The following is a 14277-nucleotide window of genomic DNA, read 5'->3' on the forward strand; positions in this document are numbered from 1 at the left end:
AGCCTCCGGAGTAGCTGGGATTACAGGTGCACACCACCATGCCCGGCTGATTTTTGTATATTTAGTAGAGACAGGGTTTTGCCATGTTGGCCAGATTGGTCTTAAACTCCTGACCTCAGGTGATCCAGCTCCCTCAGCCTGCCACAGTGCTGGGATTACAGGTGTAAGCCACCGCACCCAGACCTAATGTTTTATTTTTTTGTAGAGATGAGGTCTTAATATGTGGCCCAGGCTGGTCTTGAATTCCTGGACCTAAGTGATCCTCCTACCTTGACCTCCCAAATTGTTGGGATTACAGGCATGAGCCACCGCGCCCAGTTCCCTTCTTAAATAGTTTTAAGGGGGAGAAGAAAGAAAAAGACTGATTTTCTTCCCTTCCACTACCAAAACAGGCAAAACACACCGGAACACTTTGCTTAGCATTTCTTTTCTTTTCTTTTCTTTTCTTTGAGAAAGAATCTCCCTCTGTCAGCCAGGGTGGAGTGCAGTGGGGCGATCTTGGCTCACTTCAAGCTCCACCTCCTGGGTTCAGGCCATTCTCCTGCCTCAGCCTCCCGAGTAGCTGGGACTACAGGTGCCCACCACCACGCCCGGCTAATTTTTTGTATTTTTAGTACAGACGGGATTTCACCGTGTTAGCCAGGATGGTCTGGATCTCCTGACCTCGTGATCCGCCCGCCTTGGCCTCCCAAAGTGCTGGTATTACAGGCGTGAGCCACCGTGCCTGGCCGTCCCATCATTTTTTAAGATAAATTCACATACCATAAAACTTACCATTTTATTTTCTCTCTTTTCTCTTTCTTCCTTTCTTTTTTTTTTTTTTTTTTTTTTTTTTTTTTTTTTTTTTGCACGCTGGAGTGCAGTGGCCCTATCATGGCTCACTGCAACCTTGAATTCCTGGGCTCAAGAGATCCTCCCAACTCGGCCTCCCGAGTAGCAGTAGCTGAGACTATCAGTGCGCACCACCAAGCCTGAGTAATTACAATACTTTTTTCTTTTTCCTTTTCTTGATTTTCCGTAGAGATGGGGTCTTCCTATTTTGTCCAGGCTGATCTGGAACTCCTGCCCTCAAAGGATCCTCCTAATTCTCCCAAAGTGCTGGGATTACAGGCATGTGCCACCGCGCCTGGCCAAATGCACCTCCTTTTTTTAAGTGTACAATTCAATGGTTTTTAATAGATTCACAAAGTCATGGAACCATCACACCTATCTAATTTCAAAATGTTTTCATCACTCCAAAAAATAACCCCATATGGGAGGCCGAGGCAGGCAGATCACTCAAGACCAGCCTGGCCAACATATTGAAACCCCGTCTCCACTAAAAATACAAAAATTAGTCGGGCGTGATGGCGCACGCGTGTAGTCCCGGCTGCTCGGGAGGCTGAGGCAGGAGAATCGCTTGAACCCGGGAGGCGGAGGTTGCAGTGAGCCCAGATCGCCCCACTGCACTCCAGCCTGGGCGACAGAGCGAGACTCCGCCTCAAAAATATCTAATTAATTAATAAAAATAAATAAATAACCCCATGCCTTCTGCCTCTGTGGCTTTGCCTGTTCTCGGTATTTTGTGTCAATGGACCCATGCATGGGGGTGGGCCGGGCACCTTTCAAACGTTCAGCCCCCAGGACGGCCCGTGGCCTCCGAATTGGACGGCGCGAGCTGGGTGTGCGTGGGTCGCTCAATCGCTCCGGAGCTTCTGGAGGAGGCAGATGCAGGTGCGGGCTGCTGCAGTGCAGTAGCTGCTGGAGGCTGGGGAGGCCCGGACGCGGTGCAGGAAGATGCCGACCACGCGGGCTCCTGATCGCGGGCGCCCACAGCGCGGACATGGCGGGCTGGTGGCCGGCGTTGTCGCGCGCGGTCCGGCGCCACCCGTGGCCCACCAACGTGCTGCTTTACGGCTCGCTCGTCTCGGCCGGGGACGTGCTGCAGCAACGGCTGCAGGGCCGCGAGGCCAACTGGCGCCAGACGCGGCGCGTGGCCACGTTGGTGGTGACCTTCCACGCCAACTTCGACTACGTGTGGCTGGGCCTGTTGGAGCGCGCGCTCCCGGGCCGAGCGCCGCACGCCGTGCTGGCCAAGTTGCTGTGCGACCAGGTGGTCGGTGCGCCCATCGCGGTCTCGGCCTTCTATGTCGGTGAGGGGCCGGGAGGGGACCTGGGGGGTGGGACCCGGTATTGGGGGACTGGAGGCCGGGAATCGGGAATCAAGCGGCTGGAGGGAGGGTGCTGCAGGAGCCTGGGGACCCGGGCAGGAGCCGGGGCTCTGAGACCGGAGCTGCTTCAGAGGCCTGAAGGGCCAGGGCAAAGGCTAGAGTCTGGGGTGTTTGATTGCGAGAAGTTGCAGGAGGCACTGGCTGGGGAGCCGAGAAATTGGGGAGCCAGAGGTCCACCAGGTCAGGAATTTAGAGGACTAGGGTCGGGGCTCAGACTCTGGGGTTGGGTGTAGGCCAAGGCTGGAGGTAGGCAAGGCTGCGGAGGTCTTTGCCCCCTGAAAAAGGCCCACGGGAAAATAAAGGAGATCCCAGTTCAAGGCCATAGCAGCTGCAATGACCGTGAACCAGTCGTGGGACAGGGAAGGAACCGACCTGCTGTTCAGAAAATCCACACCTGGGGCCCCAGGGCCAACACAGGAACAAAATGCAAGGGGATCCGTGACCCTGAGGGGCAGAGCAGGTGGAATCTGAGGTTGGGCCTGGATCTTCAGCAAATTCATGCCCAGGGGCCTAGTCCTGCTTTGGTAACAAGATTTTCCCCTGGGGTCTCACGGAAAACATCAAGGGACCTTGGATCCTTGCCATGGAGGACTATATACCTGTGAGGGTTCAGGGAACCCTCTCCTTAGAAAATCCGACCCGGGCCTGGGGTGTGGGGGACAGGGGCTTGACTGTGGAAACCTTCTCTACTACATACAATAAGAACAATGGAAATGGTACCTGAAAAATACCAGGGTTCATTCCCTTAACGAGTCACAAAGGACTCCACCAAGAGGCGGGTTTTGATCAATGGGAGTTTTACTTGGCACAAGAAAGGAAGACACTGGGCATATTCTCCCAAGTAGTGTGTCCCCCAGAGAAAGAGACAGGAGGGTTTTATAGGGTGATGGAGAAAGGAGAGGGTGCATGATTGCATGTAGAGTAGGGGTCCCAGTGAGTCATGATGCTAGCGCATAGGTTGCATAGGTTATAGTCATGAAGCTATAGCTTCTCCCGGGGTGAAGACTTTAGCATGGTAATGAGGAGAGTTAACTTGGGTTCATCTACAAGTAACCTGGGGTCACTTAGGAGCTGATTTAAACAAACAGGGTGACCTCATTCCACCCAGGGCTGGGGAAGAACAGGTTGAGGTCAGGAGGCTGTAAAACAGGCTGATCACTCAAGTTGGTTAAATTCTTGTAATCTTTGGAGATCCCCCATCTGCTCACAGGAGGGGCCCTGTGGCCTCTAGCATCATTGCGATTTCTATAGCCTTGAAGGGGATGGGGTGGGTAACTGGGGAGAAAATCTCTATGGGTCTTAAGCCTGACCTTGGGATTGGGGATCACAGATTTCCCCCCAAATGGGACGGAACTTCTCCTAAGGGCTGTTGGTGCTTTCTAAACCAGGTTGAAGTCAGACAAGCCACCATCTTGAAGAAACCTACCCTGCCCCCTGTGCCTTATTTTTAAGAGTTGGATTCACTTCCTTTCCCTACAGACCCCACCAGAAACACAAACCACCTGGTTGCCTGTTGTCATTGCGGCCAACTACATGGCTGATGGGGTCAGTGGGTCAGGAGAACAGACAGCCTGAGAGCTAGGGCCTCCTGTTTTATCCGAAGGTCTGTGCCTGTTCCCGGTGTGTGATTTGCAGACTAGATTTGCAAACAGCTTTCTAGCACCTGTTACAGGAACCTGGTACACTGGTGAAGGGGTAGGGGACCAGAATGCTATTTAATCCTCAAACAACTAGTGAGATTGTTCTCTTTTTCTTCTTTTTTTTTTTTTGAGACAGAGTCTCACTTTATTGCCCAGCCTGGAGTGTGCAGTGGCCCAGTCTCAGCTCACTGAAACCTGCATCTCCAGGTTCAAGCAATTCTCCTGCCTCAGCCTACCAAGTAGCTGGGATTACAGATGCACACCACCATGCCCACCTAATTTTTGCATTTTTAATGGAGATGGGGTTTCACCATGTTGGCCAGGCTGGTCTCGAACTCCTGACCTCAAGTGATCTACCCATTTGGCCTCCCAAAGTGCTGGGATTACAGGTGTGAGCCCTCACACTTGAGATTGTTCTTAATACTCTCATATTACAAATGAGGAAACTGAGTCTCAAAGGGGTTCTGTGACTCACCCAAAGACAACACAATCCAGGCACTTGATGCTCTCATGGTGGGAAGTTTGACAGTTTGCCTGAAACTGAAAGATGCTGAGTTACTAACAAGACTTGAACCTATGTCCAGGCCAAGCTCTCTGATACAGATTCCTGGCCAGATTGCAGCTTTGCTTTGGTCTTCAGTTTTTCTTTTCTTTCTTTCTTTTTTTTTTTTTTTTTTTGAAACGGAGTCTTGCTCTTGTTGCCCAGGCTGGAGTGCAATGACACAATCTCAACTCACTGCAACCTCAGCCTCCCAGGTTCAAGCGATTCTTCTGCCTCTCCTGCCCCTCCTGAGTAGCTGGGATTACAGGTGCCCGCCACCACGCCTGGCTAATTTTTGTGTTTTTAGTAGAGACGGGGTTTCGCCAAGTTGGCCAGGCTGGTCTCGAACTCCTGACCTCAAGTGATTTGCCCACCTCGGTCTCCCAAAGTGTTGGGATTACAGGTGTGAGCCACCTCACCTGGCCGGTTTTCAGTTTTTCTGGTTCAGTTTCCCTTACCTCACATTTCAATGAAAGGGGAAGTGGAAGGGGATAGAGTGGAGGTTTGCGTAAGGCTCTACATGGAAATTGTAGGAATCAATTGATCTTTGTGCTGGGGCTACCTTGGGGAACCAGAGTCGTAACAGATTAACAACTCTGGCTTGGGAATCAGACACCTGGGTTGAACTCTGTCTGCTATTAACCTCTCTAAGCTCTTTTCCTCCTTTGTAACTCTACCCACCTTAGCGAATTGTAAGGAGGGGCACATGAAATGAGGCGCATAAAGTACATAGCATTTAATTAATGCTGGGTAAGTGGAACACAGTATTACCAATATTTTGCTGGGTCATGTAAGAATCGTCTGTAATTAACTAATAAAGCTCTTATATTCCCTCCCTCCTAATCAGGGATTGGAAAGAATTTTTAAAGTACTCTCAGTTTTACAACCTTCCTAAAATAGGACAGCTTTGCCTTGCTACCTGAATTTATTGTTACTTTTTTCCTTTTCTTTTTCTGAGACAGGGTCTCACTCTATTCCCCAGGCTGAAGTGCAGTGATGTGATCACAGCTCATTGCAGCCTCGACCTCCTGGGCTCAAGCGATCCTCCCACCTCTGCCTCTGGAGTAGCTGGGACTACAGGTACGCACCCCTATATCTGGCTGGTTTTTAAATAGTTTTGTAGAGACAAGGTCTTGATATATTGCCCAGGCTGTGAATTTCTCTTCAGGGATATTGAAGGTCAAAGTGTTTTTAGGAAGGGTGAATTGGTGTTCTACTTTCAAATTTTGAATAGGGTAATACTGATGGAAAATTTGTAGTTGCCAGAGTATTTGGGTCCACTGGCCTTTTTTTATTTTTATTTTTTTGAGATAGAGTCTTGCTCTGTCACCCAGTCAGGAGCACAGTGGTGCAATCTCGTCTCACCTCAACCTCCAAATCCTGGGTTGTGTAGTGGTACAATCTTGGCTCACCGTAACCTCCACTTCCTGGGTTCAAGCAATCCTTCTGCCTCAGTCTCTCAAGAACCTGGAATTACAGGCATATGCCACCGTGCCTGGCTAATTTTGTATTTTTAGTAGAGACGGGGTTTCTCCATGTTGGTCAGGCTGGTCTTGAACTCCCAACCTCAGGTGATCCGCCAGATCAGCCTCCCAAAGTGCTGGGATTACAGGCATGAGCCACGCGCCCAGCCCACTAGCTTTTTTAAAAAGACAGAAATTAAAATTTCAAAATGTTCAAATGTTCAACATTTCACAAAATGTTTGGAAGGTAGAGAAAGTAACCAATAGACCCACTATTGTAACCTGATTGTTTTTGTGAATTGTTAGTTTTTGAAAAAATAATCGTTCTGCTATAGTTTTTATACTCCGCTATTCTCACTTCGTATTTATCATTCCTTTAAAATTTATCTAGTTTTAGAGTGGAGATTATGTTCTTTTTCTTTTTTTTTTTTTTTTTGTTTGAGACAGGGTCTTGTTGTGTTGCCCAGGCTGGAGTGCAGTGGCATGATCACAGCTCACTGCAGCCTCCACCTCCCAGGCTCAAGCGATCCTCCCACCTCAGCCTCCTGAGTAGCTATGACTACAGGCACGCTACTACACCTGGCTAATTTTTGTATTTTTTGTAGAGATGGGGTTTTGCCCTGTTGCCCAGGCTGGTCTCTTAACTCCTGGACTCAAGCAATCTGCCTGCCTCGGCCTCCCAAAGTGCTGGGATTACAGGCTTGAGCCACGGCACCTGTCTATGTTCTCTTTTCACTGTTGGGTCAGAGGGTCATATTGTTGGATGATAGTGATGGTTACTTTGCATTTTGGAATGGGAAACTTAAACATGAACTGTTATACGGTACTCTACTGAATCTTTTAAAATTTTTTTTGGGTTTTGCAAATAGGTATGAGCATTCTCCAAGGAAACGATGACATATTTTTGGACCTGAAACAGAAATTCTGGAATACCTATCTGGTAAGACAGGCGTTTGAAAATGTAATCACTATATTTTTGTGTATATATGTATATATATGTGTATAAAAATATATGTTTTGTGTATATATTTATAAAGATTAAAAAATCTTTTAAATGACACATATAAGTACATATTTTCATATACATGTGATAATTTGACACGTGTTTAATCACATCAGGATTTTTTTGTGTGTGTGTGTATATATATATATATTTTTTTTTTTTTTTTTAATTAAAAAAACCTTTTTCGAGACAGGGTCTCATTCTGGCACCCAGGCTGGAATGCAGTGGCATGGTCATGGCTTACTGCAGCCTGGACCTCCTGAGCTCAAGTGATCCTCCCACCTCAGCCTCCTGAGTAGCTGAGACTACAGGCATGTGCCACCACACCCAGCTAATTATTTTTAAATTTTTTGGTAGAGACAGAGCCTCACTATGTAGCACAGGCTGGCCTCGAACTCCTGTGCTCCAGTGATTCTCCCACCTCAACATTAAGTACATTTTTATTAAACTATTCCTAAATTAGATCTCCAGTTTGGTTGGCAGAAGGGTCCAATATTTTGACAGAGAAATCTTAAAGTTATTTTGATAGATGTATGAGGAGAGGTTTTAAGAGTATCTGTACTTCTCATGAACTGGAAAGAAATAATGTCTCTGGGCCTGGTGCAGTGGCTCATGCCTGTAATCCCAACACTTGGGAGGCTGAGGCAGGCGGATCACTTGACATTAGGAGTTTGAAACCAGCCTGGCCAATATGGTGAAACCCTGTTTCTACTAAAAATACAAAAAATAGCCAGGCACGGTGGTGCATGTCTGTAATCCCAGCTACTCAGTAGGCCGAGGCAGGAGAATCACTTGAACCTGGAGACAGGTTGCAGTGAGCCGAGATCGCACCACTGCACTCCAGCCTGGGCAACACAGCAAGACTCCATCTCAAAAAAGAGAAAAAAGAAAAAAAGAAAAGAAATAATATCTCTGCATTTTAGTTCATGTTCTCAGTGATTTCTGACTTTATTATATTAACTCTTATTAATGATCACAATTTACTTTGTAAATTTTGCAGCCAAAGGACAACAATTTATTCTGTAAATTTGGGATTCTATTTGCAAAATAGAGATTATAGATTGTGAGTGGCTTAATGGAATCATTCCCACATTCAGAGCCAATGTTTTCAGGTGAGCATCCTGCGGAGTCCTGGTGAAAAGAACTTTAACATCACAAAGGTACTGATAGCGAAGGAGAAGGTTTCCAAGGGTTACTCCAAGGTTTGAAGCAAATCAGCATTTTTACTGTTTGCTTGGCACAAATATATACAGTCCAGTCCAATACATATTTATTCATTGATTCAGTTAATATTTATTGAACAGTGTCCTTAAGGCCTGGCAAAATCAGGGATGGTTTTCATCTCTGCCCTAGAGCATGTTTGATTGCATTCATCACAAGGAGGTAAATCTTTGGGATTACAGAATGTTCACAGACTGGCCTAGGGCTTCACATGTTCTTCCTTCCCTATCAAAAGCAGTGTTGAGCCACACCCAGCTATTACCGCCACAGCTTCTAGCATCATCTGTTGGATGGTACCAGGCCTCTGAGCCAGCATTACTTGATGGCTAGAGGCAGAGGATGGAGAGGTTTGAAGTCAGAGGCTTCCCCTGAGCCTCTATACTCAGGAACAGTAACTATAAGAAGTGTGTTCAGAACTCTTGTGATTTCTCTTAGGGGAGAAATTGAGGACCCCATGGTGACAACCAAATGTGATTTTCTTCTGGTTTTGTTTTTTGTTTGTGTGTTTTGGTTTTTTTGTTTGTTTGTTTGTTTGTTTTTTGAGACGGAGTCTTGCTCCGTAGCCTAGGCTGGAGTGCAGTGTCACTCTGCAACCTTTGCCTCCCGGGTTCAAGCAATTCTCAATTCTCCTGCCTCAGCCTCCTGAGTAGCTGGAATTACAGACTTGCACCACCACATCCAGCTAACTTTTTGTATTTTTCAGTAGAGATAGGGTTTCACCATGTTGGCCAGGTTGGTCTTGAACTCCTGACCTCAGGTGATCCGCCTGCCTCAGCCTCCCAAAGTTCTGGGATTACAGGCATGAATCACCATACCCAGCCACTTCTTCTGTTTTACTTTAGAAAAAGGAACAAGTTTTTCCATTATGTTTTAAAGTCTATGGAGATATGTACATCTGACTTTTTTTTTTTTTTAAAGAGCAAGGACCGGAGGCAGTAGCTCATGCCTGTGATCCCAACACTTTGGGAGGTGGAGGCGGGTGGATCACAAGGTCAGGAGATTGAGACCATCCTGGCTAACATGGTGAAACCGTGTCTCCACTAAAAATACAACAAATTAGCAGGGCATGGTGGCACAAGCCTGTAGTCCCAGCTACTTGGGAGGCTGAGGCAGGAGAATCACTTGAACCCGGGAGGCAGAAACTGTAGTGAGCTGAGATTGCGCCACTGCACTCCAGCCTGGGCGACAGAGCGAGACTCCGTCTCAAAAAAAAAAAAAAAAGAGCAAGAAGTAGGCAGCTCACACCTGTAATCCCAGCACTTTGGGAGGCTAAGGCAGGAGGATCACTAGAGCCCAGGAGTTTGAGACCAGCCTGCGCAACATAGTGAGACCCCATCGCTACAAAAATAAAATAAATTAGCTGGGCATAGTTGCAAGTGTCTGTGGTCCCAGCTGCTCGGGAGGCTGAGATGGGAGGATTGCAAGCCTGGGAGGTCGAGGCTGCAGTAAGCTGTGATTGCACCGCTGCACACCAGCCTGAGTGACAGAGTGAGACCATGGTTCAAAAAAAAAAAAAAAAGAGAGCAGGAAGTAGAATTGGGAAAGAGGCTTCAGGCAGGGATTTGTAAATGAACAAAACCACAGGAACATTTGCATACTGTTAAAAAAAAAAAAAACTGGTTACAATGAGTGAGTCTCATCTACCCTCAGGAGAAGAAAGAGGGCAAACCAGTAGTCTGAAGCCCAGCCCATCTGGAGATTTTTTGGGAAGATTTCCTTTAAAGAGGCAGGATGGCTCACGCCTGTAATCACAGCACTTCGGTAGGCCAAGGCAGGCGGATCACGAGGTCAAGGGATCGAGCCCATCCTCGCCAACTTGATGAAATCCCCTCTCTACTAAAAATCCAAAAATTAGCATGAGCCCAGGAGGTCGAGACTGCAGTAAGCTACGATTGTGCCACTGCACTCCAGCCTGGGTAACACAGTGAGACCCTGTCTCAAAATAAAAAATAAAATAAAATTAAGATCTGAAGTTATGCACATACTGGGGGACAGGTCATTCCAGGGGCGGAAGAGCTGAGTAGAGTTGACAATGTGTAAAGCACCACGGTATGCCCAGAGGGGAGAAACCACAGGCAGTTTGGTGTTCACAGAGTATTTGTTGAGCAACTTGGAATGAGTTTGGATCCTGGAGACTGTTGAACACCCGGAGCTGAGGATCTTGAACTTCACAGTTAGGTAATGGCAGCAAAGGAAACCAAAGTGGGCGGTTATCGTGACCAAGTTCACATAAGAAATAAGGAAGCATGTCAGGTGTGGTGGCTCACGCCTGTAATCCTAACACTTTGGGAGGCTGAAGCAGGAGGATCCCTTGAAGTTAGGAGTTCAAGACCAGCTTGGGCAACATAGCAAGACCCTGTCTGTATTTAAAAAAATAAAACTGGCCTGGCATGGTGGCTCACGCCTGTAATCTCACCACTTTGGGAGGCCAAGGTGAGCAGATCATATGAGGTCAGGAGTTTGAGACCAGCCTGACCAACATGGTGAAACCCTGTCTCTACTAAAAATACAAAAAATTAGCCGGGTATGGTGGTGAGTGCCTGTAATCCCAGCTACTCGGGAGGCTGAGGCAGGAGAATCACTTGAACCTGGGAGACGGAGATTGTAGTGAGCTGAGATTGCACCACTGCACTCCAGCCTGGGTGACAGAGCAAGACTCCATCTCAAAAAAAACAAACAAACAAAAAAGAAATGAGGTGAGTTCAGCTTGGGAAATGTTGAATGTCAGATGCATTTGGCCTATTCAGAGGGAGATTGCCGAAGCACAGAGGAGAGTTCATGGCAGGGTTTAATTATTTTTAGTGCTCACATGTCCCAGATTTGGCCAGTGGGAGTCCCCCCAAGCTGGTTCCTGTGTCCTGTGCATCACCCATCTTCTTTCTTCTTTACTTCTTTCTTAAGCCACTTCCTTTCTGGCATGACAGCGTGTTCCAGGATCATCTTGTACTTGCACCTGCCCTGCCCTGGCCCTAGAATCAGCCAATTCTTTGAGGCATCCTGCTTCCTTTTAGTGGGGGAATGGTTTGAGAACAAAATATACTACTACATGATACTACATTCTGACAAGAAAAAAAACACAGCCATAAGAAATAAAGCCATGGCCGGGCACAGTGGCTCCTGTAATCCTAACCCTTTGGGAGGCGGAGGTGGGAGGATTGTTTGGGGTCAGGAATTCAAGACCAACCTGGCCCACATAGTGAGGCCTCGTCTGTATTAAGAAAAAAAAAAAAAGAAAGAAGGAAAGCCATGTTTGGATAAGTTTAGTCTTCTGATTATTTTTGCTAAAGTTTTAATTTTTTTTTTTTTTTTTTTTTTTGAGACAGAGTCTCGTTCTGTTGCCCAGGCTGGAGTGCAATGGTGCAGTCTCGGCTCACTGCAACCTCCGCCTCCCGAATTCAAGCGATTCTCCTGCCTCAGCCTCTTGAGTAGCTGAGATTACAGGTTCCTGCAATCACGTCCTGCTAATTTTTATTTTTAGTAGACACAGGGTTTCTACATGTTGGTCAGGCTGGTCTCAAACTCACGACTTCAGGTGATCTGCCTGCCTTGGCCTCCCAAAGTGCAGGGATTACAGGGGTATATTTTATATTTAAAGCATATTTAACAATTAAGGGCCAGGCTCAGTGTCTCACGCCTGTAATCCCAGCACTTTGGGAGGCTGAGGTGGGCGGATCACCTGAGCTCGGGAATTTGAGATGCACAACAAGAGCGAAACTCCGTCTCAAAAAAAATAAATAAATATAAAATATACATTATGGCCGGGCATGGTGGCTCACGCTTGTAATCCCAGCACGTTGGGAGGCCAAGGCGGGCAGATCACCTGAGGTCAGAAGTTCGAGATCAGCCTGGCCAATATCATGAAACCTTGTCTCTACTAAAAATACAAAATTTAGCCAGGCGTGGTCGTGTGCACCTGTAATCCCAGCTACTCAGAGGCTGAGGCAGGAGAATCACTTGAACCCAGGAGGTGGAGGTTGCAGTGAGCCAAGATCGCACCATTGCACTCCAGCCTGGGCAACAAGAGCAAAACTCCGTCTCAAAAAATATATATATATACATACACATATACGTATATATGTGTATATATATGTATATATGTATATGTATACACACATTATATGTAATATCTACTTTTAAATATAAACATAAATATTATAAAGCTTTTATTGCAATTGTTCATTTTAGAAACTTCAGAAAATACAAATTAGTAAAAAGAAGAAAATAAGTCTGTAATACCACTTTTAAGGACTATTTTGAAAACCTCTAGCTTTTTTTTGAGATAAATTTACATACCAAGACTTTTTTTAAAAAAATCATAACGGTGACTTTTTCATAGGACTGTGTAGGATAAAGCTTGTGAAATGTCTATCTAACATATTTTGTAATATATGAAAATTTCAGCTAAACTTGTTCTATAGCATCACATGGTTTCAATATATTATTAGAAAATCATTCTATAAACAATGGTTTGGTATATAGTTTCAACAATTCAAGGCTGGGCACAGTGGCTCACGCCTGTAATCCTACCACTTTGGGAGGCCGAGGCAGGCAAATCACCTGAGGTCAGGAGTTCAAGACCAGCCTGGCCAACATGGTAAAACCCTGTCTCTACTAAAAATACAAAAATTAGCCGAGTATGGTGTCAGGCACCTGTGATCCCAGCTACTCAGGAGGCTGAGGCAGGAGAACCGCTTGAACCTAGGAGGCAGATGTTGCAGTGAGCCAAGATCTTGCCACTGCACTCCAGACTAAGCGACAGAATGAGATTCCATCTCAAACAAAATAAATAAATAAAATAATTCAGCAGGATGAGGTGGCTCATGCCTATAACCCCAGCACTTTGGGAGGCTGCAGTGGGACTACTGCTTTTGCCTGGAAGTTCAAGACCAGCCTGGGCAACATAGAGATACCATGTCTCAGAAAAAAAAAATTAATTTAAAAAAAAGAATTCATTGATGATTCTGTATTTACAAATATATTCCTGCATCATTTGTTCATGGTAACCAGGAAATTGCAATGCATATATACATGCTGTCATTTCCAAAGCCGCCGTCTTCCAGAATTGGTACTGATTCTAGTAGACTTTTCATTCTGGTGTTAAAAATATAATTAATAGGAATGTCTTCTACCTAATAGCTTTTTTCCCCACAACTCCCCAACCCCCCAACTCTAGAGGCCTTAAGTAGTCTAATTTAATCAGCTTAGTCTGAAATATAATACTACTTTGGCATCTTGTTGGCCTAGTATTTCTTACTCTTTTATAGAATGAACTGTGCAATTGTTTTGTGTGGTTAAAAGGTATTCTAGGTCAGGTATAGTGGCTCACACCTGTAATCCCAGCACTTTGGGATGCCGAGGTGGGTGGATCACCTGAGGTCGGGAGTTCGAGACCAGCCTGGCCAACATGGTGAAACTGTCTCTACTAAAAATACAAAAATTAGCCAGGCGTGGTGGCATGTGCCTGTAATCCCAGCTACTCGGGAGGCTGAGGTGGGAGAATTGCTTGAACCAGGGAGGTGAAGGTTGCAGTGAGCCAAGATTGTGCCACTGCACTCAAGCCTTGGCAACAGAGCGAGACTCCATCTCAAAAATAAATAAATAAATATATAAAATCTGGGTGTCAGGCCAGGTGTGGTGGTGCACTCCTGCAATCCCAGCACTTTGGGAGGCGGAGATGGGCAGACAGCTTGAGCTTAGGAATTCCAGACCAGCCTGGGCAACATGGAAAAACGCCATCTCTACAAATAACACAAAAACATTAGCTGGGTGTGGTAGAGTGCGTCTGTAATCCCAGCTACTTGGGAGGCTGAGGCGAGAGGATTGCTTGAGGCTGGGAGGTTGAGCCGCGATCACACTCACACACTTCAACCTGGGCAACAGAGCCAGACTGTCTCAAAAAAAGAAAAAGAAAAAAAAGAAAAGAAAAAAAGGAAACGTCTGGGCACATGCCTGCTACAGTCCTCTATTAAGCAATGTGCCACAGCAGGGGTCCCTAATCCCTGGGCCGTGGACCTGTACTGGTCTGTGGCCTGTTAGGAACTGGGCCACAGAGCAGGAGGTGAATAGTGGGTGGACAATTGAAGCTTCATCTGTATTTCTGGCCGCTCCCCATTGCTTGCATTGCTGCCTGAGCTCTGCCTCCTCTTAGATCAGCAGCATCATTAGATTCTCATAGGAGCATAAACCCTGTTGTGAATTG

General features: G+C 46.4%; 1 protein-coding gene across 2 annotated transcripts in view; it reads left to right on the forward strand.

The window, feature by feature from the left end:
* The first annotated feature begins 1822 nt into the window (after positions 1 to 1822).
* LOC101125551 (mpv17-like protein) overlaps positions 1823 to 14277 on the forward strand; it is a 133801-nt gene continuing 121346 nt past the window's right edge. The window contains exons 1-3 of one of the 2 annotated variants that reach the window (XM_063700066.1): positions 1823 to 2132; positions 6724 to 6794; positions 7858 to 8142. In XM_063700066.1, the coding sequence (XP_063556136.1) occupies positions 1823 to 2132; positions 6724 to 6794; positions 7858 to 7908 (432 nt within the window). In that variant the 3' untranslated portion in view covers positions 7909 to 8142. Of the gene's footprint in view, positions 2133 to 6723; positions 6795 to 7857; positions 8143 to 14277 lie in introns of those variants that run through there. The other variant, XM_055365557.2, reaches the window with a different exon arrangement.

This window comes from Gorilla gorilla, chromosome 18 (genome assembly GCF_029281585.2).
Source record: "Gorilla gorilla gorilla isolate KB3781 chromosome 18, NHGRI_mGorGor1-v2.1_pri, whole genome shotgun sequence".
NCBI classification, from domain to species: Eukaryota; Metazoa; Chordata; class Mammalia; order Primates; family Hominidae; genus Gorilla; species Gorilla gorilla.